Source organism: Sinocyclocheilus grahami, unplaced genomic scaffold (genome assembly GCF_001515645.1).
Source record: "Sinocyclocheilus grahami isolate Dianchi unplaced genomic scaffold, SAMN03320097.WGS_v1.1 scaffold5.1, whole genome shotgun sequence".
NCBI classification, from domain to species: domain Eukaryota; kingdom Metazoa; phylum Chordata; class Actinopteri; order Cypriniformes; family Cyprinidae; genus Sinocyclocheilus; species Sinocyclocheilus grahami.
In genome coordinates, this window is record NW_015505184.1 from 2,751,010 (window position 1) to 2,777,168 (window position 26,159).

At 36.8% G+C, this 26,159-nt stretch overlaps 1 protein-coding gene across 1 annotated transcript in view; it reads right to left on the reverse strand.

Annotated features, from left to right (window-relative positions):
* Nucleotides 1-3,679: 3,679 nt before the first annotated feature.
* The window catches only part of LOC107585979 (cadherin-18-like), a 43,712-nt gene continuing 21,232 nt past the window's right edge, over nucleotides 3,680-26,159 (reverse strand). Inside the window, exons 4-11 of the mRNA XM_016273184.1 lie at nucleotides 23,914-24,033; nucleotides 17,490-17,657; nucleotides 16,991-17,178; nucleotides 16,593-16,846; nucleotides 15,530-15,666; nucleotides 13,459-13,612; nucleotides 9,612-9,685; nucleotides 3,680-4,312 (exon numbers count right to left, since the gene is read on the reverse strand). Coding sequence (XP_016128670.1) covers nucleotides 3,798-4,312; nucleotides 9,612-9,685; nucleotides 13,459-13,612; nucleotides 15,530-15,666; nucleotides 16,593-16,846; nucleotides 16,991-17,178; nucleotides 17,490-17,657; nucleotides 23,914-24,033 — 1,610 coding nt within the window. The 3' untranslated portion in view covers nucleotides 3,680-3,797. The remainder of the gene's footprint in view (nucleotides 4,313-9,611; nucleotides 9,686-13,458; nucleotides 13,613-15,529; nucleotides 15,667-16,592; nucleotides 16,847-16,990; nucleotides 17,179-17,489; nucleotides 17,658-23,913; nucleotides 24,034-26,159) is intronic.

Sequence of the window (26,159 nt, forward strand, 5' to 3'; positions counted from 1 at the left end):
CTGGTTGCAATCAAGGGAAAGATGAATGCGGCCAAGCACAGGGATATCCTGGACGAAAACCTTCTCCAGAGTGCTCAGGACCTCAGACTGGGCCGAAGGTTTACCTTCCAACAAGACAATGACCCTAAGCACACAGCTAAAATAACGAAGGAGTGGCTTCACAACAACTCTGTGACTGTTCTTGAATGGCCCAGCCAGAGCCCTGACTTAAACCCAATTGAGCATCTCTGGAGAGACCTAAAAATGGCTGTCCACCAACGTTTACCATCCAACCTGACAGAAATGGAGAGGATCTGCAAGGAGGAATGGCAGAGGATCCCCAAATCCAGGTGTGAAAAACTTGTTGCATCTTTCCCAAAAAGACTCATGGCTGTATTAGATCAAAAGGGTGCTTCTACTGAATACTGAGCAAAGGGTCTGAATACTTAGGACCATGTGATATTTCAGTTTTTCTTTTTTAATAAATCTGCAAAAATGTCAACAATTCTGTGTTTTTCTGTCAATATGGGGTGTTGTGTGTACATTAATGAGGAAAAAACTTAACTTAACTTAAATTATTTTAGCAAATGGCTGCAATAGAACAAAGAGTGAAAAATTTAAGGGGGTCTGAATCCTTTCCGTACCCACTGTACATTTAATTCTTTCTTACCAAACTGTTGCTCGCTGCACCCATCTGACAAACAGGTCAAAGCTAGTCTGTGAAGAAAGGAGTCAACAGATTGAGTCCAAGTCACATGCAATAGCCACAAAGTTCTCAAAAGTGTAGACCAAATCTTGAATGTTATTATTTGTTTGATATTATTATACATTTTGAGTAGACCAGTCTCATACAATACCTGAATTATTACCTTTCATGCTTTGAACAATGTGGGGAATTGCTACACTTTGCAAATTTGCATTGAATTAAAAAAGAAAAATCAGAAGTGACATGGCAATCTATATGTCCTTCATCCAGCGTCAATCACCTAAATTGAACAGGTCAGTTACTAAAAATCCAGACCCATTTCACCCCGCATTAGATTGTCTTAAAATGTTTTATCTGCTTTTGGTCACATGATAATGATGTATTCGGCTCACAATAATCAGGGTCAGAGCGTTGATGAGCTGCCAGATTGTGTAGGAAAAGTACATTTCTGTGATGAGGCTAATCAACAGTCTAGATCATCACCGCCACTGCCATCATCGTCATTAACAACAAAATAGCCACTTTTTCAGTGCAAACAAAAACAACAAATTATCAATCAACACTGAAGGATGAAACAGGAAGAAAAATGCACTGGTGGATTGGATGTGATGTGCGTGAGTTCTTTTTATTGTGTGTGCTTTGGTGGATGGTGGACATAACCATAAAAAATATATAAAAAATAAAAACAATTTAACAATTATATATAACTTTGACTGTTTAATTAATAAACAGCCAGATCAGTCAAGAATGAAGCCTGAGGCATATTGGCCTGAGGTATCAGGCAAAAATAAATGCCATTATGCAGTTAGTATCATTACAATTATGTTGGCCAATTAAATGTCCGATTTTTTAAATACCGTCACTCTTTGCTGGCTGTACCAGCGAGAGGTTTTCTTTTCATGGCCAGATTGTAAAGCTTACAATACACATGGTCAGAAGACCAATCATCACATGGTCATGCAATATTAAAGACACAGGCACTAGCATCATTCTTGCAGTAAGTTTGAGCTAAACATTGTGTAATTGTCTGACTTTTAAAGACCAATTACAACGTTCAAAGACAATCGAATGTAATCAATTCAAATGTATACTCTATGCTGTAAACAAGTAGGTGGTCCTAACTGAACTGTTTGAAATGGCACATTTTGCAATAAAACTACAAATGTGTGTGTTTCTGAAACTTCTTTGGCTTCAAAGTCCATAAAATTAAGAATTTAAGTCCTAATAACTCAAAACAAACAAGTATAAAACTGAGCCAAGGGGAATACCCATGAGCACTTGTGCTTGAATAATTTAATTAAGCATCATTGGTCAAAGCAAAGCAGATTATATGGACATGTAGTAGTTTTTTAATTATGCTGATGTTGTTTCATTACAGTTGAGAATCGAGTTTTGAGAGAATACGCTGTTAGGATGATACGTTTTCCTCTGGGGAACTTGGGCCCTGTTGATTTCTTCCCATACACATACGTTATTAAAATATATATTTTATTATTAAACATATTTTGAATTCATAATAATATTTTACTTATATTTCCGTTTATCACATACATATCTAAATATACAATTCTAAATGCATAAACATTCTCATTTAAGCTGTACTTAATGCTCTTTTTAATCACAAATCGGAGTTAAATCAACAGTATGCAAGTTTTATTCATTTACTTATGTATTTAACCTTGAAATATCAGCTTTTAAATCATTTTGATGATACACTGACTTCTAATAAAGCGCTAAATGTCTGGGAGTATGTAAGGTTGGAGAATGGGTAAAAAAGTCTGTGCAAAGGGCAAATTGCTTTATGGAGGAAACAAATGCACGTGTACAGATATCCACTGTGATAATGACAGTGATATATTTATGATAGCGAATTTCGCAAAAACACACAAGTCTATCATACAAGTTGCTGTAGTGTTCACTTAAATGGTTAAGATCAGTATTTAAGACTATTAGAACACCATAGGTGAACTTGATGGCTTGAGTTTGCAGAGAATTAATTTGGGAGAAACAAGTTTCCTCCAATAATGTAAGTACATTTAACCCATTAGGAGAAAATTGAGGAAGCGAGACAGTTTGTGTGATTAGCCAACTGATGCATAGCCTGTCAAAAACACGGATTTTCTCCTGTCCTGTAATAATTTTAACAAACTGTTTCTTTAAAATCATTGATGTATCTGTCAGTAGGTATGTTTCCAGACTAGGCTTACCAATTAGCTAATGCTGTTGTCAGAGGAAACAATCCCACTTTTGAAGCTCCCTCAGTATTCAAAAAGTCGTCCTCCTAAACAATCCAACACTACTTGTGACAGCCGAGCGCATTTAGATCAGTAAAAGCTGCCATCGTGTTGATGCTCTGAAGTCATCATCATCATTACGGTGGCTATTAAAGCAGTCCGTGGGCTCTTTATCTGCATGTTGTGAGGCTCGTGGGAATTGATCAGGACTGGATTGCAACACAGACTTTTCACAGTTGATTTATAAGTCCTAGGAAAGTAATAAAAGGTGCCCACTCAAGCATTTGAATCCAATTATCTTTCACAGAATGCTGTTGTTATCCAATTAAAACTCTCTCTGCTCATGAGAATTATAATAAGTTATTTTCTTGCTTTTGACAGAGGTGATTTATACTGAATGTTGCACACTCTGTGTTCATTGTCGATCTGGTATAAATATTAGGTGAAACTTAAATACTACAGGCTGTGAAAACAGAAATCAAGTTTCGAGTAGAGAAATGATCAGTTTAGTATGAAAGATGTCATCCTAAACCAGCCGGAACATTGAATCGGACGCTTTTGTAGCTGCTGGAAATGGACGAAGATGCAATAGAGGCACACTTTACTTATCTGGAATCATGAATTTTATTAAGCAATAGAAAATATACACCAGGGAAAATAGCTTCCTTTATGAGTTCTCAATTTTTTCTCAATTTTACACTTTTTCTTCAAAAATCAACTTCCAATTGTAGAGGCCAGTGAAAAACAAGTAAAATAATCCCACAGCAAAACTGGATGAGAGAAAAAAAAAAAAAAACTTCAGTCTTCACTGCAGTCCCATTTGACCAGACACCAGGGAAACGACACACAACTTCTGGTTTACAGAACATGCGCAGCCATTATGGGACGTGGTGCTGGCCTACTCTGCTCAGTACTTGTACCTCAGGGCCCCATTTGTCTACCTCACTGAGGTCCAGCTCCGTCTGGGGCTCCGGCAGGTCCAGTGAGCTGATGGAGCCGGACGGGGAGCCGCGGCCCTCGTAAGCGTAAGTCTGAAGAGAATCGTACGGAGGGCCGCTCGTGTCTCGGTCGGCCTCAACCACCTTGAGCTTAATCACCTCATGAATGTCCTCGTCTGGTAAGGTCAAAGCCGGGCTGAGAGCCTCGGTCCCCATTGCTCTCCACACCTCCGACTGCAGGTCCTTCCTCAACCTCATCTCCTCGGCTGCTGCGGGGTTCCTCAAAGCCGCTATGTCAAAGGCCTCTGTGTCTTCCTCGCCTCCTCCCTCGTCATCGTACGTGACTACGTTCTCTCTGATATCCTCCACCGAGATGATCAGAGGCTCCTTTTTGCTCTTCTTGCTACGCAGAGTGACAAACAGAACCACGATGGCTACAAGAGAGGAGACACAAGCTTAGTTTGTTCATCCATGTAAATGGTGATGTGAATTAGCTTCACTACCATCGGGAGTTAGTGACGTATCGCTTGGGCGTACAAAATGAGGAGTGCAATCATCTGCTTGCTGACATTTTCATATGGGGAAAAGCTTTGTCTGGGCAAATAATCACTTAATCACTCATGTGCTGATGTGAAATCAATGGCGTTTTGCCATAAATAGCCATGAGCCTCTTCATTCAAACAGATTAGCCCTGTTCCAAACAGCTACCTTTTAAGGCAGCAACAGCAATCATTAACTAAAACATAATAATAATTTAGCCGAAGCAACATTTCTCATTTTGGTTTAGTTTAACTTTAAGTACTAAAATAACTCAAATGAAATAAACTAAAATGAATAAATACTAATTTCTAACAAAACTATATATATATATATATACTGTATATATATATACAGTGGGTACGGAAAGTATTCAGACCCCCTTAAATTTTTCACTCCTTGTTATATTGCAGCCATTTGCTAAAATCATACAAAACAAAAGCTATGATAGTATATCAGTGATACTAAAATAACAAGGGGTAGCACTAAATGGACCCTCATAAGCAGGGTTATTATAGAAAACTAAAACCACAAAAACAAATAAATGTGAAATGAAATGAAATAAAATATAACAAATTTAACATTTTATTTCAGCTGGTTGTTAGTTGCCATTTAGATGAACTAAAACAACTACAACTAAAACTGAAAAATGAATAAAAACTATACATTAAAACTGATAAAAATGACAAAACAACAACACTAAAACAAAAAAATATATATCCAATTTAAAATGTAAAAATATTTATAAACAATATAATAGTGTCCACAATTAGTTCACCTCATGTGAAGGACAAGGGAGACTCAACTCTACATATATTATAGCATGTTGCTAACAAAAGATTTTAATACATTTAGAATTAAATAGCATAAATACATAAACATTAGGTAAAACAGTCTACACATATTAGATGAACTATAACTGTATTACTGACATTATTGACAGTGAGTGGTTCATCATGTTCATCATGATATCTCCTTAGATGGATATAACAGGGATACATGCCACCTTAAATTGTTACCTAAAAAGGTAACTATGTTGTTGTCTACTTCTGGAAACAGTCTTCATAATGACAGTTGTTAAATGATAAAAACACCCTGTGTATATTTATATATACAGGGAGACCAACTGAGACTTGCAAACCAGCTCAGGCTTGAATAATATGTTTTTTCTTCAGCAGGGTAGATAGGCACATCACTAGATTTTGGAATGGAGCCACAACATTGTGTTTGGATATTATGCTGTAAATTGGGAAGAGCCTCTAAATCCTAGCAAGCAAAAATACTGTTTTGCCTTATATTCATCGGCGGAAATCTTGGGGGGTGTCAAGACCCCCCCCCCTCATCTGAGGGTTGTCCCCCCTAAAAATATGATTAAAAACCACGCTGTGCATTGTAAATAACAATGTTTTATACTTTACATAATTGTGTAAGTAGTAAAACAACACAAACAGGGCAAAAACATTTTAAGTCTCCCCCTCCCTTGCCTCACAGTGCTTTGGTCCAAATGCCTGCTTTCCTCTTTTACATCACCTACACTCACACAAGTCTGGTGAGAGAGAACAAAGTCAATAGTTGTGGAACTCAGTAAGTAAGGCTGTCAAGGCTATTTTATTCACTTAAACATTGGATGAAGTGATTATTTTCTCTTTAATACAGATGATGCCAATGTATTTCTTGATGAGTCCGCTATGTTAGAAATAATAACGTTACCTGCTTGACGGAAAGGGTTGCCAGGTTTTTACAACAAAACCCGCCTATTTGCTACTCAAAAGTAGCCCAAAAGTAGCCCAAACCATCCGTGTTTCGAGGGGGTCCCCCAGTAAAAATCACGTTCCGGAGGCTAAAATACACATTATTGGGGTCGCTTCAACCCGCGGCAACAGTGATAAAAGTAGCCCAATTCCACGGGAAAACCGCAGACTTGGCAACACTGTGATGGATAGTAATGTCTACAACGGACACGAGTCACGACCGCCGTCGCGGCACAACCACAACAGCTTGAAGTTGTCTAATTTGGCATGGTCTCCCAGCTGCACTAATAGTAAGGCTTTCCTCTGTGTATACATATCCTTACAAGTACAATTTTAGCTGTATTATTTGTGTCCCCTTAAAATATTGCTTTTGAGAAATTTTATGTTTATTGTCCCCCCCCAACTGTTAGACTTAATTTACGCTCCTGCTTATATTTAAATGTATTATTAACAACACTTCCTGTCTGTTCAGGTATGTGCACGTTGCAATTGTTGTTCCAGGTTTCAGCCCACACAGTTGTGCAGCATTCCTGAATAGTGTCTATATTTGGCCTTGTCAGTGGTCCGGAGTGAGAGAGGGGTTTTCACACATTCTGCAGGGTGAAACTTCTCATCTACAACCAGTGAATTTCAAGCAGTGTTTCTCAGGATGTCAAGTAAAAGAAAGCAGCATAGAACATCTTGGATATACATAATCTCACAAATCCTTAGATCTTTATAATAAATGATCCACAACAATATCTGTCTGTCTGTCTGTCTGTCTGTATCTATCTATCAAGAAACAATGTGAAAAAATTAGAAAAAAAACTAAACAAAAACAAAATGTCTGTCTGTCTGTCTGTCAAGAAACAATGTGAAAAAATTAGAAAAAAACCAAACAAAACTAAATATCTGCCTGCCTGCCTGTCTGTCTGTCAAGAAACGATGTGAAAAAATTAGAAGAAAACAAACAAAACAAAAAAAGTCTATCTATCTATCTATCTATCTATCTATCTATCTATCTATCTATCTATCTATCTATCTATCTATCTATCTATCTATCTATCTATCTATCGATCTATCGATCTATCTATCTATCTATCTATCAAGAAACAATGTGAAAAAATTAGAAAAAAAACAAAACAAAAACAAAATGTCTGTCTGTCTGTCTGTCAAGAAACAATGTGAAAAAATTAGAAAAAAACCAAACAAAAAGTTACAGTGACTCTTAAAAAAGCTGTTCACTGAACTTTCTATTCATCAAAGAATCCTGTATCATTTATCATGGTTTTTGCAAAAATATTAAGCAGCACAACTGTCTTCAGCACCAAATCAGCATATTAGAATGATACAATCATGTGACACTCCTAAATAATTCAGCTTTGCCAACACAGGAATAACTTATTTTACATTTACTTTTCATCACCTTGGAATTATAAGGTTCTATCTCAAATGTTTTATTAAAATTGGGTTATTCACATATTCTTATTCTGTGACAATTTTTATTTTTTTTATTGTGTATATTCTGGGACTTTTTAATTAAAAAACAAAACAAAAAGTATATCATATAGTATATGGTCTACATAGTATATGGAATGCAAAAACTTTGAAGCTCAACATCTCAAATCCGCTCAGAATGCAGATAGAACCTAATAACTCCAAGGAAGTGATTTATGCCTTCAGCAGATGCTTTTATCCAAAGCAACTTACAAAAGAGGAACAAAATATTTAAAATAAATTAAAATAGAAAATAGTTATATTAAATTGTAATAGTATTTCACAATATTACTGTTATTACTCTATTTTTGATCAAATAAATGCAGCCTTGGTGATCATAAGAGACTTCTTTTAAAAATATATAAAAAATGGGTTTCTCTTTATTTAGATTTTTCCATTAAGACATTCTGTTGACTATAAGTAACGTTGCACCTACATATCTACTAAGTCTCACTAGAATGTTAGTAGACTGGTAGGGTTAGGGTTAGATTAAGTTGGCATGTACTTGCAAAGTTACTTATAGCAAAGTCCATTTCAAGGAAAGTCTGTTCACTCGGCGGCCATATTTGCAACGCCTCTGGGCTGCTCAAACAAATCTAAATAAATGGGGGAATCATGAAATCTCAAAAACTGCTCGCTGAAGTCGCAATTAAATTACATACTTCTAATCAGCAACAAAATCTGAAATGAACCGCCCGATGAATGTTGTTTCTTATGCTCAAATAGCATTAAAAAAGCATATTTTTCAAGCTAGACCTGCCAATGCGTATGCACAGTTTTATCGCGCTTATGAATACGCATGCCCATCGCTGCTCTAGCCTCAGGTTTCTATGGGAACCGGGGCTTCTAATGGCCACTGCAGTGACGCAATGACTTTACCAATCAGCAATTGGCTCTTTCATTTAGAAGGCGGGATTATTTCACCATATTGCGCGTTGCAGTTTCTCCCATTCATAGATATAGGAGTGAACCGTCTTTGTATTTCTATAGTCTTTGCTCATAATCAGTAGAATGTCTGTTGGGAGACCATCACAATAAAGAGGTAGCAGATATTAAGCAGACAGGCTACTGATACTCTAATGGGAGATAGTTGAAATGTAGGTGCAATGTTACTTATTGTCAACAGAATGTTCAAAAGGGACCCTCAAAATAAAGTGTTACCAAAAAATGTTACCGACCACAAACTATTGGACATATAAATAATGTAATTTTACAATAGCTTCAAATTTGGTTAATCCAATCAGAATTTAGAATCAGAATTATGAGTTTTATAAATACATTTTTAAGCTAGAAACGCAAAAAAAAAAAAAAGTGTTTATGTTTTCTGATCCATATTTCTTCTTCCTCTCCACTTTTGAAAGACATTAACTTCAGACTGCTGAACCTAAGACCCTCGGCCAGTTGGGTGTCTGGATCTTAGTCATTCGCTAGTTTGAAGCATTGCTCAGACTCATGATGTTTTGTCAGCTTGTTAACCTAATTGGCTCCTGCTAGCACATCAGCTGCAAGTGGGAATCTCCTCATGCAGAGTCTGGACCAATTATTGAAGCTCTTCACCTGTCTGCGCTGTACCATCCATGTTGGGCCAAGGGTTTCTCTCTCTGGGGCACTTTCACACCAGAGCAACAACAACAAAAAAACTAATTATATATATATATATATATAAATAATAAAGTTTATTTATTTATTTATTTTACAACATTACTGTTTTACTGTATTTTTTGATCAGGTAAATGCAGCCATGGTGACCATAAGACACTTTCAAGACAGGTTCAAAAACATTTTTAAAACAATCCCACCGTCCCTAAACATAAATTCTATAAATTCAGCACACTTTTGCTGTAAAGTCATGGCATATAATGCAAAACATACTGATTTGTTTGTTTTCATCACATTCTTATCGAAGCTTTTAAGACAATCACAAATCCTTTTGTAATGTCAAGGGTGCAAACATAATGCACTTTCCACCCTAAAGTACAATAAGACATACCAATACATGGAGAAGAGAGTAGAACAGAACTCTGGACCAAGTAATAGAGCCAGGTTTGAAAATGGCCTGTGCCACTGCATGACAGATTTCTTCCAAATTACATTGCATTGTTTCATGCAGCATACTGTTGTGAATGTGTGCAGAGCAGATCAAAAGAAAAGAGCTTCCTGTGAGTTGATGCCAGTACAAGAAATGTGGTTTTGCCTTATCTCTGTGGAAACACTTAATCAAGGGCCACAGCATGACAGCAATCCCCGATTATCTTACAAAGTAATTGGGAAGAGGATTTTATTTAGATGTTAGATGGACCGGTTTGAGCCCAGCAGACCAGAAGTCATAATAAATGAGAGACAATTTCTTCGCTTATGAATGGACCTCTGCCTTATACAGTAAATAATTTACTGGGCTTGAACGAAGCCCGAAAATAATAATAAAAAAAGTTCTGTGGTGCTTTAAAAGCAGCCTTTAATTAAGCAGAGGTCCAAAGTGAAAACACAACTATGTACATTAATCACACACTTTCATTTAGGCTGAATAATTTACCATACCTTTATTTAAACAGATGAAAATTCTGCTATCATTTATTCCTCCTCATGTTGTTCCAAACCCATAACACTTCGGTTAATCTTCGAAACACATGTTAAGATATTTTTAAAATATCTAAGAGGTGTTTATCCCTTTTATCCCTCCATTGAAAGTCAAGATAACCAAAACTTAAAAGATCCAAAAAGGTCATTAATACTTTGTAAAATTAATCCATATAAAGCCGTTTAGTCCAAGTCGTGTGAAGAGATACAGTACAATCGCTTTATATGATTAATCAATTTAGGCTTTTATGTACATCTAAGCAATGATCAACACACAACCATATAGTACATCCAGGGCCGCATTAACCATTGGGCTAGGCGGGGCTGAAGCCCCGGGGCCCAGACAAGGAGGGGGCCCATGATTGGCTGTGGAGTAGATTGACTGGTCATGGTAGCGCCGATTGCTAAATCCCCGCCCCTCACATATTAGCACTATTATTTAGTGGAGCTTTTCCATATATTCCATGCAATACCTTTTGAGATTAAAACGTAACGTTTGAATTTGGTTTACCAATCAAATGCATTTATTCTATATTTTTACTTTTGAACGACCCGTGCACCATGTATCAATGAGGTGATCGCTGCAATGTCCGCGTCCTCTCTTCACTTCGTTCTGGCATAATCTGGAAATGGTCATGCAAAGAACAATCTTCGATAAGTTAAAATGTAAACTATTCTAAAAAGAAAGTGAGAGAGGGGCTATTCTAAAAAGAATAGGAGAGAGGGGAAAACATGAGTTAGAGAGTCAGTAAAATTCCCAGCTATCAGGTTATTTTACTAAAGCTGATGATGGAGTAGTTGTGAAACAGCAAGTGGACCGGGGACATGGAGCAGATAAAAACAGTGTCATCGTCCCCACAGATTTTAGGTTAGTTTGATTAACAAGTTAACAACTTGATGGATGTATATTGCTTTTTGTGTTTGAACAAAGTATATTCGCTTATGGGTTGAGAGATAAACCATATAGCCTATCAATCGTTTTGCGTGGCATGATGTAGGTTAAGCTTTTCATTTTAACGCATTTTAAGCATTGTGGTTTAAAAAAAAATGTAACTCTTCAGGGACATATTAAGCAGTGGGGCAGAATTCATTTTGGCAAATGCGCGCGTTGCGGTTTCAGCCTGATTCGCGTGGCGCACACCTGCTCGTACAGTGCCTGTCTAAACTTGAGTTATTTTTTGCGCCTTGTGCTTAAACGTTCAAATGCACAGTTATGTGTCAAAATATCTCCTCGTCAACACAGTTATTTGTGTCTTAAACGATCGTTAATAGTTAAATATAAAGCATGTGTAGTAGTAGGCTATATGAGATCCTAATATGATGACATTTTAAAGGGATAGTTCACCCAAAAATTAAAATACTGTCATCATTTACTCAGCCTCAAGTTGCTCTAAACCTGTATGAATTTCTTTGTTCTCCTCAACATAAAAGAAGATATTTTGAAGAATGTTCGTAACTAGAAACTTTCTGGTTCCCACTGACTCCAGTAGTGTATTTTGTTTGTCATACTATGGAAGTCATGGGGGCCCAGCAACTGTTGGGTTACCAGTATTATTCCAAATATATGAAGAGTTTATTTGCAAAAACGGATAACTCAGTTTATTAAAATAAAAAACATGATTTTTGAAAATTATGTTATGTTTTTATTGTCTTTTATTTATGTTAGTTAGCTGTATTTATTTATTTTTTTATCAAAATAACCCAACTGCAGTTTGAGCGAGAATAATTGGAATGCACAATGAAAAAACATAATTTTTGAAAGTTGTTAAAAATGGAGTTATCTGTTTTTGCAAATTAACTCTTCATATACTTTTACATTCAACAGCAGAAGAAAACTCATACAGGTTTAGAACAACAACAGCCCTTTAATTTTTGGGTGAGCTATTCCTCTAAAGCAGCCTAATTTAGCAGCTGTTAAAATTTATGTCAATAATGTTAATCAAACATTAGAAAGAAAATCACTCACTGTCCTTGACCAAATCACATTTGTAAAATAAATAAGAATGAATGTATATTGAATTTATACAGTGAAGACTATTCAGTTTATTTGTACAATTATTGTATACAATATAATTTCTTATTCAGTGCTTTAAGTGTTTCAAGTAGGTCTATTTTTTTTGTAATTTGTAATTTTGTCTGTTTTTACTTAAGTCAAGTATAAGCTTGTTTTTACTTAGGCTATAGTATTTTTTTTAATATTGAAATTGGTAACAAGAATTATAAAATTTCAATGCATAAATGTTTTTTTATGAATAAATGTATTCATAATTTTTTTTATATTATATTTGTAATAGGGGGCCCTGCAGTAAGTCATAGCCCCGGGGCCCAGTAAGGTCTTAATGCGGCCCTGAGTGCATCACATATGGTAAACCATCATGAACGCTTATATGTGATTAACTGTCTACATTAAATCTGTTCATAATACACAGTGTAATATAAATCATGATTCAAATCGTATCTCTTCACAAAACTTGGATTAAACCGGATGATTCTTATGGGTTCATTTTATGACACCTTTATTTGGATCTTCTAAGTTTTGGTTTCCTGGACTTTCAATGGAGGGACAAAAACCTCTCAAGTTTCATTACAAATATCATTTGTGTTTCGAAGAATAACCAAACTTTGATTGGTTTGGAACAACATTGGGGTGAGTAAATGATGACGGAATTGTGACCTATCCCTTTAAGTACCCTTTATGGTTAACCACCAGCACAGCGGACACAAATGTTCAAAGAGGACCCTTGATATTTAATTTAAAAATGCATTGTCGCCCACTGTGTGTGTCTAACTGCTTAAATCATAATCTCATTCAAGGGTAAAGCTATAAAGGCTATGCCGCAGCACTGCTGTGTATTGCTGCACATGAACCTAGATTTCAATGTGCAACGATTAAAATTTCCTGTGAACCATTCCTAGAGCGCTTGATGCGGACTGCTATCTGCCGATGAATACATTGGTACATGCTGAATTATTTATAGGTTTAAGAGCCTCCAAAGTCTGTCGAGCCACAGATAAATCCATCCATGATGGTGTCAGACATATCATAAAGGCAGCGTATATGTTTCTCATTTATGCATGTGTCCATGGCGTTAGTGTACGTGGGAGTGCGTGTGTGAAAAGAAAAATGGAATTAAACCATGAAAAAAAAAGATGGTTTGAGAAAACAAAAATGGTGCAGAAATAGGGTAGGAGAAAAGGACAGGAGAAAAGGAGGAGTGCAGATAGTAAAAATGGTTTCAGGGGTTCAGATTGGAGCTGACAGGTCGAAAAAGACTGAGAGGAGATAACTAACCTGGCCTGCCTTGGAGCCTTCACACACAACCAGAGCGCTGTCTGTGGCAATATAGGGGGCATTGTCATTGACATCCAAGACCTGGACTGTGACTGGTACATAGCTCACCAGATTGGGATTGTCTGGAAAGAAAAAATGTGACAAATATTCAATCATGGATGTTTTCCATTTAAATAACTGGCAAAAAACAATGAATGATCAATGTATGAGGGATTTCACATGATTGAAATCATGCCATATCAGGACCCATTGGCATAAAGCGTGAATCAGCAATATTTGCTGTTGAATACCGTAATTTATGTACAAGACAGAGATATCCTTAAATCTGTTATTCACAATTCAAATGCCAACTTTTGAGCACTTCTTTAACTGTGTGAACATTTAATACTTTCACTAGTTTATTCGTCCAATAGTAATGTCCAACAGTAGGCTACATACATACATCATAGGTGAATTAATCATATGGAAGTGACATTTTAATCATTTGTCTTGCTAATTTCACAGCTATTTGTATATATCCTAAATATCCACAGTTAAATAATATTTTTACACTTTTATACTAATCTGATCAAATTACTGCCGTGGACATCAACTCACAAGTGATAATTATGTAGATTTTTCTGCCCACATCACATTTCATCTGAAGCTTTTCACTGACACTGTTTGTTTTAAATAATTGTAATCATATTTTAATGTTTTTTTCTTTCTTTGTAACTAGGATAAAATAACTATATATATATATACAATGCCGCAGCACTGCTGTGCATTGCTGCACATGAACCTAGATTTCAATGTGCAACGATTAACATTTCCTGTGAGCCATTCCTAGAGCGCTTGATGCGGACTGCTATCTGCCGATGAATACATTGGTCATATATAAATGTATATACATATATATATGTATGTATGAATGAAGTTCTAAAATAAAAAAATTAAATTAATCTATCAAATGCATATGAAAAAAAAAACACAAATGTCCAAATATCATGTGACTTTTATATGGCAAAATAGGTGAAATCTGTTGGTTTGTAAAAAATAAATAAATAAAGACCCCCAAACAAAAACAACAGCCCCTGGGATATTAAAGTGGTCTGAGCCTTGTGACACAGGGGCAACCTGTTCCTTTGCTGTCCTATACACTAAAGGACAAAATGTTTTTTTTACATTTACCATATTTCTAACCTTACAGTGAGATATATATGATTCATGCTGCTCTCATGGGATTCAGTGAAGCATGATGGGAATTTAAAATCAGTGTGGGAAACATTACACCCATTTTGGAGTCATGTGCGAGGGACGACGTTCGGTATGATGGAACTGAGATTAACTACAGTGACCTAACATTATCAGCCCACTATCAGCAAGCGTTTACAGAGGGCAGTTTCAGCCCATTAGCTGAACACCACTGTGAAGAAAAGTGTAGAGGAAAGATAATTGCTTAGATAAGCATCTGTAAAAAAAAAAAAAAGACCAAATTGAAGAAGAATTGATTGACCCGGTCCACCTTCAAAGCCACATCAGCATGCCAACAGCAGCCTCAGCATCAATCCAACAATGTAACACTCCCTCTTCAAGGAGATATTTGTTTGGTCAGTATCGATGATTAAACTTCAGGGCCAATTATTTCTTCTGGACAAGGTGTTCCTAGTCCATGGTTCAAAAAGAATGCTTGATTCAATATAAAGATATAATTGGTAAAATGGTTCCCTGTGTTTTCCTCAGAAACCATCATAAAAAAAAAAAATAATATATATATATTTGGATTACACATATGCATTAAACATATTGTGATGCATATTTGGTCAGATTTCTTTTTTAAATTTTTTTATTATTATTAATTTTATACAAAATTCATTTATTAAAATCGCTTAAAATCTGCATAAATCTGTTGATTGTGAATACAATTAAATGTATTCAGTTAAAAGTATGAAAACTGGTTAAAATATGGCTAGCTGTGGAACAAGCAACATTCAATCCGCTAAAATGTATGAGATTGAAACCAACTGAAAACAGAATTCAGGCCTCAGGGTTGTACATACCAATCTCTGAAGCCATCACTGTGATGTTGTGCCAGGCTACCTCCTCTCGGTCTAGACTCTTGGTGGTTGTAATGAGTCCACTGTCAACATCGATGTTGAAAAGTGCATCACCTTCTGCATTTTGGTCGATGGAATACCTAAAATTGCAATGTAGACAAGTTCTACTCAAAGATAATATTCAAAATATGATGACAGATATTCCAGAAGCACATATGAAGAGTATACATAATGCTTTAATATTCAATTAAATTCAATTCAAGTTTATTTGTATAGCGCTTTTCACGATACTAATCATTGCAAAGCAACTTTAAAGCTTTTCCGGTCCACCTTCAAAGCCACTTCAGCATGCCAACAGCAGCCTCAGCATCAATCCAACAATGTAACACTCCCTCTTCAAGGAGATATTTGTTTGGTCAGTATCGATGATTAAACTTCAGGGCCAATTATTTCTTCTGGACAAGGTGTTCCTAGTCCATGGTTCAAGAAGAATGCTTGATTCAATATAAAGATATAATTGGTAAAATGGTTCCCTGTGTTTTCCTCAGAAACCATCATAAAAAAAAAAAATGACAACTTTTTTTTGGGGGGGGGGGGACACTTATATAAATAGACTATAAATAACTCGACTGCTTCTGCATTTGGCCTCAGTGGCCACCACAACTTCACCTATAGGTGCAAAGCATTGTGTATGTAAATTGTAAGAAAATTAAGCATGAAATAAAATCAATGTTCATATGATTCCTCCTTTACCTTGAAAGTAAATAAATCTTCTGGAACTTATTAAGCTATTAGAAATAAGACTAACAAGATTTTTCTATTACCACAGTTTGCTATGGGAGAATATGTACTTCCTTAAACAATTTGAATTGCAATTCTGCATCCTCTTTGCTACTACCAGTCAAATTCAGGAATTTAATTAGAATTTAAAAGACATTCTCAGTTCAATTCTGAATGGGGCACAACCCTGGTGGATTACTAGCAGAGACATTTGCACTGATATATAGACACTGTAAAATATAACTCAAAACCACATATACCAGTATAATTCTCTTTGGAAACTTGCCTGACTTTGCTTCTTGTGCTGTCCGGGTCTTGAGCAGTTACCATGCTAACCTCTGTCCCAGCCGGAGCATTTTCATACACATCCATGATATAGTAGTCCATAGTAAACACCGGAGCTTCATCAACATCCCCAATGATAAGCTTGAGCGTGGTGGTGTCTTTGAAAGAACCTAGGTAAGAAAAACGAGGATCCAGATGGGTGTTGACACCTTCTATGTTCAAAGAGTAAGCCTTCTTCTTCTCGTAATCCAGAGGCTAGAAAGGACATCAGTAAAAAGATCAAGGGAGAAGCAGAAAAGACATTTTAGCCTGGGAAAAGACAGGGCATGGCTGAATGAGCAGACATTAGTTTACGTGGCTGTTGAACCCACTGGTTTTGTGGGAACGTCTAGTTCAGACCTTTCTGAGGGAGATGACTCCTTCTCTCTTGTCACTGTCTGTAGAGATGGAAAAAATGGCAGCTCCTTCTTCATTGGTAATTCTGTATGTCATCTCAGCGTTGACGCCAAGGTCTTCATCGTTCGCTTTGATTTTCCCAACTGCTTTCCCTACCTGAGCAGATTCTGGCACGTACAGCTGATAGTTTTCTGAAGTGGAGGATAAACACAAACAGAACAGATGCGATTTTATTAAACATTCGAAATCTTTTGATGCGAATATTAAAAAGTGTTGCTTGCGCTCAGCTAATTTGCAGGGTTTATTTAGATTAAACCTGCGCAAGCTCAATAAAAGTTGTTTACTTTCTCAAAATAAAGCTTAAACGAATTCAGCCATTTGGGATAAATTCACAGTACATTCAAAGGGATTTAAGGATTAGATGGTTTCTGTAGAAGGGGCGTGCCTAAAATCCAGACTTTTTTCCATGGTGAAAGAGACCGAGAGAAGCAGGGACTCTTACTTTGAGGGAATCGTGGTGGATTGTCGTTGACATCGGCCAGTGAGATGTTGACTGTCGTGGATCCGGACAGACCCCCGACAGAGCCGGCCATGTCTTTGGCTTGGATGATGACGGAGTACATCTCTCTAGTTTCTCTGTCCATGTTCGGCAAAGCTGTCCTGATGACACCTGTGATCCAGAGGGCAGAAAAAATTTATATAGTTCCCGCTGACCTACATAACCCATATTCCATTATTGGACGTTCAAAAATGTATTACCATTTTCTGCAAATTATGGTTTTCCAAGTACAAATATTAAAACAGTCCACATTTCCATAGCAGACAAAGATTAGGGAGGTCTTGAACCTTCCAAATGAAGTGAAAACAAAAGGTTGTGGAACTGCAAAAGCCTGATAAACATAAATATTGTCATAATTTATCAAAAGTGACAGTAAGGACATTTATAATGTTACAAAAGTTAGCCTTGGTGAGAATAAAAGACTTACATATATAATTTAAAAAAAGTAATGGTAACACTTAGTATAGGGACCAATTCTCACTAGTTGCTTATTAGCATGCCTATTATTAACATATTGGCTGTTTATTAGCACATTTAAAGCTCATATTCTTCATGGCCATATTCTACATCCTTGATCCTGCCCAATAAACTAAACCTAACAAGTACCTTAATTAATAAGCAGCAAAATAAGAGTTTATTGAGGCAAAAGTAATAGTTAACGGTTTGTTAATAGTGAGAATTGGACCTTAAAATAAAGTGACCAAAGTTATAACTACCGCAAATGGTATTGCATGTACCACATATTCAAAACGCTTCCGTGTGTTCATCTATAAGCTGGCTTTAAAGAAATAAAGATTTTGTCAACATTTCCAATGGAAATTCTCATAAAATGGTTCATCTCTTGAAAGTTACTGTACAATTCACATAAAGCAAATTCTTCATTTACTTTTGTCCATGGAAAATGAAGGACTAGAGCTGTGAAGCCCCTACAAAGGAAAAGGGACCATAAAAGCAAAATAAAAGCAGTCCACAGAACTCGTGCACTATATTTGAAGGCTTATGAAGCCATATTACAGTATATCTCTGTGTGAGGTCCAGACTCATATGAAGTCATTATTCACAGAAAATCTTGCTCAGCATTCAGTTTCACTGTATGCAAAAGAAAAGCTTGGAAATTCAGCCTAACACCTCCTTTTGTTTGCCATAGAAGATAGAAAGTTAAATGGGTTTTCAAAAGACAAGATTATGACTAAATAATGCATTTTTAGGAGAACCATCGCTTGAAATCAAACCGCTATCCATTTGATGGCATTTCCAGCAATAAGAGCCACCATTCACAGGACAGGTGCGTGTCCAGAATATCATGTGCACACTGCAGATCTTTGACCCCTAGTTATTGAGGCAGTGAGCTCACAGCGAGTGGTTATCCTCTGCTTTGCCTCTGTTCTGACCTGGTACAGGTTCTTTTCGAGCTTGACAACACACCAGCAGGCGAGTGCTGACCTCTCACTTCTATGTACTGTTCCTATGCGGTTTAAGCCCTTAGCATGAACCTTCCTTTCCAGATGCGCACACACACTCTTGCACAAAGCATGCTGGTGATCATCTCCTGCATACTCCACAGCTCTAAAGCAAAGGCTGCCATCTGCTCCAACCGTTCCCTCAGGAGATAGAGGATAAGACAGGGATAAAGGAAAGGCTGGAAAGCATAACAGCTTGCGTTTGCCATGTGAACTTGTATTTGTGCCCCTTTACGCCCTGAGATCCCATGGTAATGTTTCTAAGAAATGAGCACCAACTGACATGATACACCAAGGCCCCAGTGCACCAACATGGGTTGTTTAAAAACACTGGAAATCAATAGCATCATTTCATAAAAGCATAAGCTCTGTCAGTACATAGCACTAGACACATTTTATTTACTTGTTAGTGAATATATATAGTATACTTCTTGACAGTTTCATCAACAAATATATGAAATGCCTTGATGTTTTCACACTCAAGGTTATCCATCATCCAGAAATCAAAGAAAAGTGTGCATTTTCAAGCCAAGCTATTAACGTGGGACATATCCCATTCTTTTATTGATATTTTAAAATGATGTAACCTGATGATCTGCTGATACATAACTGTGGTTCATTTCATATATAGTTTTTTTTTTGTCTGGTGAAAACCTAAGAAGACCTAAAAATGTATACAGAAATGTAATATTATATAGGAAGGAAGGATGATGAGTAGAAAACAGTAAATGTCTAGCATCTCTGTAACTATACACGTTTCATATTTTTGACATATAACTAGAAAACAAATGCTATAAAATAAATGGGCAGTATAAATATTTCTATCTGAAAGTCTTAATATAAATACACACACAACACCTACAAGAAGTCCAAAATGCTGGCAAGAAGCACAGAGGACCTGTGAGGGAATGACTAGCAGAGAATTTCAATTTCATGTTATGTGTGAAAGTGTGAGATGGACAGTTTAAATATTTGAACATGCAATGTTCTCTTTTTAAATGGACACGACCAGTGGGAGTGAGAAAAAATATGCAAACAGATACCTCAATCCGCCAGAACAAATAAACATACACCAGTGTTCAGCCCCAGAGAATGTCATAGAGATTGCACCCAGCCTATTGAGAGCAGACATCACCTGCCAGGACAGGGGATTTCAGCAGACAACACAACGAAAAAAGTAAAATGTTCATGTTAAACAGGCTCTTAGTATTCAGCTAGTAGCCACAAAGCAGAGACAGAAAGTAAATAAAGCAAACAGGACCAGACACTGATGCAGAACTTGGTAAGCCCTGTTCTTTGTACTGAGAGTTTGATTTCTTATGGAACAACAGACAGTCAACCTTACAGTGAAAGTGCAAAACATCACGCAGGCTAAGCATCACCCACCGGTAAATGGGGCGAACTAACTACTACACAAAGGTGCAGTAGAGGTAATTCTCAGCTAGGAGGATTAGACACAATGATGCTTAAGTTATTGTACTTTACATAGACGTGGATGGGTGGAAACAGTAGCTTGGGTAATTGTAATTGTAGGAAGAAAAACAGATCAAGCATATTCCACTATGATATATTAAACCACATTATACTACAAATATCGTATTCTACAAATCAGATTAGACTAGAATAAAAAGAACAACCTCTAATAATTTTACCCTGAAAATAAATAAATAAAATACATTTGAATACTAAAAAATGGCACTGGAAATAAATTATTAACAAAATATTAAATAAATGTAAAAGTGCTCCAGTAACTATAATATTATTGATGCTGGTATTCTTTTGCTGATGCTTCAATCAAATTATCAAAAAAATAAAAATTAAATGTAGGACAGAAAATAACTACATTTACATTTATTCATTTTGCAGACTCTTTTATCCAAAGCGACTTACAATTGGGGAATACATAAAGCGATTCTTCTTAAAGAGGCAAACAGACACAGGAAGTGCTCGTAATACGTAATAAAAGTTTTAGGCATTGTTCAAATAAGTACAAGCTAGAAAGGGAAGGAATAAATAAAGAGAAAAACAATAAAAAACTATTTCAAAAAGTCAAGTAGCGTCGAAAGAGATGAGTTTTCAGCTGTCACTTGAAAATTGTCTGGGATTCAGCATTCCGGATAGGGGAATAAATAACTAATAGTAGCAACTTGACTACATTTTTCAGTAGCTCAATGTTGTATTGCACATAAAGGCTTCACAATTAAGGGAACTTATATAATTATCAAGCATGCTCTACTAGAATGTCCTTTCTGTCTCATATAAAGTAAACAGCCTTTGTTGCCCATGTTGGTGCACTGGGGTCTGGTTGTACAGTATCTTATCAGCTGGTACTCATTTCATAGTAAACATTACCATGGGATCTCATGTGCAAGTTCACATGGCAGACTCAAGCTGTTCTGCTTTCCAGCCTTTCCTTCATCCTCGTCTTATTCCCTATTATTTATATAAGGCATAAATATTATGTAACCTATTCAAAATATATAAATAAATAAATAAAATAATAAGGTTTTAGTAAAACATTAAATATTATACAATTCTTATTAATAGCAATTGTGTAAATTATACAAATATCAAATTTCCCAATATGTATAATTATAATATTAATGTTATATAAATTAGGATAGTTTTTCTTTTAAACTATGAAACTTATTGACATTGTTCATTCAAATATCATAGTTTTTTTTGTACCAGAAAATACGTCTTTCATTAAATGACATTAAAGGGATAGTTCACCCAAAAATGAAATTTCTGTCGTTAATTACTCTCCCTCATGTCGTCTCAAACCTTTAAGACAACACGGATGTGTCATGGTATGAATGCGCATTGAAGACTGACACGGAAGAGAAGAAATTGTTGAATAAAGTTGTTATTTTTCTTTCTTTTTTGCACAAAAAGTATTCTCGTAGCTTCAAAACATTACGGTTGAACTGCTGATGATTTTACCGATGTCCTTACTACCTTTCTGGGCCTTGAATGTGTCAGTTGCGTTGCTGTCTATGCAGGGTCAGAAAGCCTAGATTTAATCAAAAATATCTTAATTTCCAAAGATGAACAAAGGTCTTACAGGTTTGAAACGGCATGAAGGTGAGTAATTAATGACAGAATTTAAATTTTTTGGATGAACTATCCCTTTAAATTGTAGCTTGGCAAACTACACTTTCAAGAGTAGAATTCCCAATACCACCTACTGTATATCTACGGATAAACTCAAAATGTGAAAAGTTTTATAGCTGTGATGCTCAGAGCAGAAGAGACAAGCCTCCGCCAATGCTTTATCTCTCTCCAAGAGCAAAAGAGGCTCTCTAGACCTGGAGTATTGGATTATTTGAGAGTGATTCAAACACGCACACACACTACTCTCAGTGCTAAGGGTATAGGCACTTCCTGCCAAAATGAGCAAGCAACACTGATATGCAAGATTGCAATGTTAAACCGGCGCCCTATGATAATAACCCCTGATGTGAACATTATCATATGGCCTCTTAATCCCATCAAAACCTTCATGATAGCCACAAACAGGGGATTAGAGATGAGAAAAGAGTTGAAAGAGTGACCACGACGGGATTACAGTCCATCCAATCTCATAGTTTTAGCGCCAAAGACACCAATACAAGACAAACCGCCATCAGAGATTTGCTGCTTCAGTGGAGGACAGCAACAATCCCACGGGTCCCAGCGGGAGGGAGACTGAATGAGCAATTACACATAATAAATAAATGCACAGTAGAGTACCCATGAAGCAATTCTGTGTAAATTGGCACAGTTTCGTGGCGGATATCTGAGGGATGGAAGTATGTATTGGTACTAAGCTGAGTCTCTTGGGTCAGCAGCTCATGCTGTTGCTGACAGGGCGTTTGCCAAAAAAACACGCACACACTAACAGCTGGAACGAATGCTACTCACCATTTTACCTCGTACACTGCTGATGTAGACGTTCGTGCATCTACACACACCACCCTGGCACACTCAAACGCATACAAGCCAAGCAAATTCATCCTGCATCAAATAGGCTCTATCATGGGATAAACACTCTGCAGGTTGGTGCTTTCAAACTGGGACAAACACCCTCCAGGCACATTCAACTTGACATAAACAAACACCACCACTGTGGAAATTGAACCAAATGGCTACTAAGCACAGAATGAAAAAACGAGGGAGGAAGGAAGACGTTAAATTAGGATATACACTGTAGGCGAGCAGTACATCACAACAAGTAAGCCACGGTTCGGGCGTTTTCAAGTCTCCACAGAACAGTGTAGCCCGGGTTGTACGGTGCTGCGCTCTCAACGTTTCAATCACGTGTTGATAATATTATGAAAATGATTTGTTTATCCACCCGGGCTTTGTGCGAGTAATTGAGTGTACCATATAAGTCTCCAAAGAAAACCATCCATATTCATCGCCATCAATGTAGGTTTATTGATTTATTTCTGAGATACAATTGAGAATGATATTTCCCACATTTCCCTTATGATTCATTGGAATTTCAATGTAGATGCCTGAGTCTGAGTTCCGTTCGAAAGAGCATACATATTCTTTTAATGCTTAACTGAAGTCCCTGCGACAAAAGACACATTTTGGTACTGGTCGGGAGGGGTTTTTCCCCTCAGTCTCGGTGGAAACAACATGTATGAAAGGTCCTCAACAATGTGAGAACGCATCAATTATTCTCCACATAGGGTAGCACAATAAATCGGGAGTTCCTTTGTGCGCCTGAAAGCTGTTTTACAGAGAAAATGTATCTGTGTTTCCTACAGCCTATTATTGTGGAATGACTCACCCAGTGGTGACTTCGCACAAGCTCACAGGAACAATCAGAAAATATTCAAGTGCAGACTTCTACAGTCAAAGGCATCTCAAAATGTCCATAAAACTGGTTATTTGTAAAAAGCGAGGTCTTTGCGTACCGGTTTTGGGGTCGACGGTGAAGAAAGGCTGCCCTTGGAGAATGCTGTAGACGATCTTGGCACTGTTTCCGTAGGTGGGATCATCGGCGTCTGTGGCAGTGATCTGGAACACCGACGTTCCTGCGTGGACATAAAAAATATGTCCAAGTTAAACTGCTAAAATTATTCATATGCTCAGATTTGCATTCATCCTCATTAATGCATGCCACAAGCATGCTCCGACAGAGGCAGTACTCATATGCCGCTTGCTAATTCAAGTGATTCATCTCATGCTTCCTTGACCTGTACCAGGTTGAATTCACCTGTCATGAGCCTCTCTCCTCCAAGCCTTAAAGCATATAATGCTATTACGAAGTGTGTGGGGCTTGGATGGTGGCGATAACGCTGCTCTAACCTGAGACACATTCGCAGTTTAAGAAAGAACACAAACACAATAGATTGAAGGCACCGGGCTCTAGAATAGCCTCTCTTGAAAGGCCAGAGGCCCTCAACCAGTTTATAAGGCTCTATCTGTATTGCTAGTGATTAATTCATCACAGCTTGATAAAGTGGAGTCAGAGAGCTCGCCAGCTCACTGCTGGTGTTTGTTCTGTACCCAAAGCAGAATGTCTTACTCGGAAGGGCACAAATAATGACTTGAGGATAACAAATTCCAACGAACAATAGGCCAAAAAAAAAGCAAATTTTTTAACATTATACATAATAATTTTTAAAACAAAGCAATATTTCTAATGAATATATCTACTTATAATTATACAATTATAATTCAATGGCATGCCTGTGAAGCGAACATAATTAAAGTGAGAAATGTATGATTGTAAATGTGCAGTGTGGTTTGAAGCTTATTCATCTGCTTTTATTTATTATTTATCTGATATATTGAATACAATTTATATTCTAGATCATACATAATTTTTGAAAAATGTATCACAGTCTCCACAAAATTATCCAGCAACACAACTGTTAAATATTAAGAATTTGAATAATGATTTGGAGCTTAATAAATTACTGGAATAATTGCTTTTGAAAATGTATCTTTGCCACCACAGGAAAAAAATAACATTTTAATATATTTATTAAATAATAAATATTAAATATACTATTAAGGTTAATAATAGTTCAAGTATACGATATTACAGTTTTTACTGCATTTTTGATACTGACCAAAACATTTGAACAAAGTATATAAAAATAAATAATTAACATTATTAATATTGATTCTATTATAATACAGTAGTCAACATTTGACGAGGATCAAAAAAGTTAATCAAAGTTGTCCTAAGCCAAGAACGCATTTTGGTTTTAGGTTTTAGGACTTTGATGAAAGGTTTTGATCCACTTCAAATGTTATAGTTTATAAATTAAACCACCCATATTTGCTATATGTAAATTATAACACATCCGAGTACTGTACAGATAATTTTGTCAACAGGTACAGATACATATGCAAATAATTGTCTTCTGTTTGTGTTACATTTTTAAAGCCTAAACTAGTTTTAAAGACTCATTGAGAGCATGAGAGCAAATAAAAGCAGTGAAGGAGAGCGATTCATACCAAAAGTGAGAAATAAACCCTGCCCTTACCCTAGCTGTGCCCGGAGGGGAACATTGTGCCGACAGGTTGTGAGGAATGATAATTTCACAGCTCTTTGGCTTGAGTCCAGCCAATTGATTTGGATAGGAAGGAAGAACTCTGCGGACAATTAGCACTTTCCTGACAGTCCATTTACTGCAGGGTTGATATGCACTGCCATTGATGCAGACTGCAGGCTCTGCATGTGGATTACTCGTGTATTAGCGTGGATAGCACAGATCTATAAAACATTGACATTTCAAATTGAGATACGGGTGTAAAAAGAGGTAAACACAGCTGGTTTTTGTTTATCGAATGCTGCATTCATTTGGAAGCACTTCAAAATATTTGCACCCCATATGTGAGGTTTTTATGTGAGATATTGGTTCGATTTTGACATTACTCCTGAAATACAACAGACAATATCCTCTTGAGAGGCTTTATATAAGAAACAATAGATTTAATAAATCCCGCTATAAATCCACCACAACCAACCCCGCAGCTTGAGATGAGCTCGAGTCCAGGTCAGAAAGGCTCAGATCTGCAATGGGACTCTGCGGTCTGAAACTGATGAGCCAGCTAATAAAACCTATGCTCTACTGACAAAATGTTCCTCCGTTCCCCGAGCACAGCCCCAGACACCCCCCCCCCCCCCCCCCCCCCCCCCCCCCCC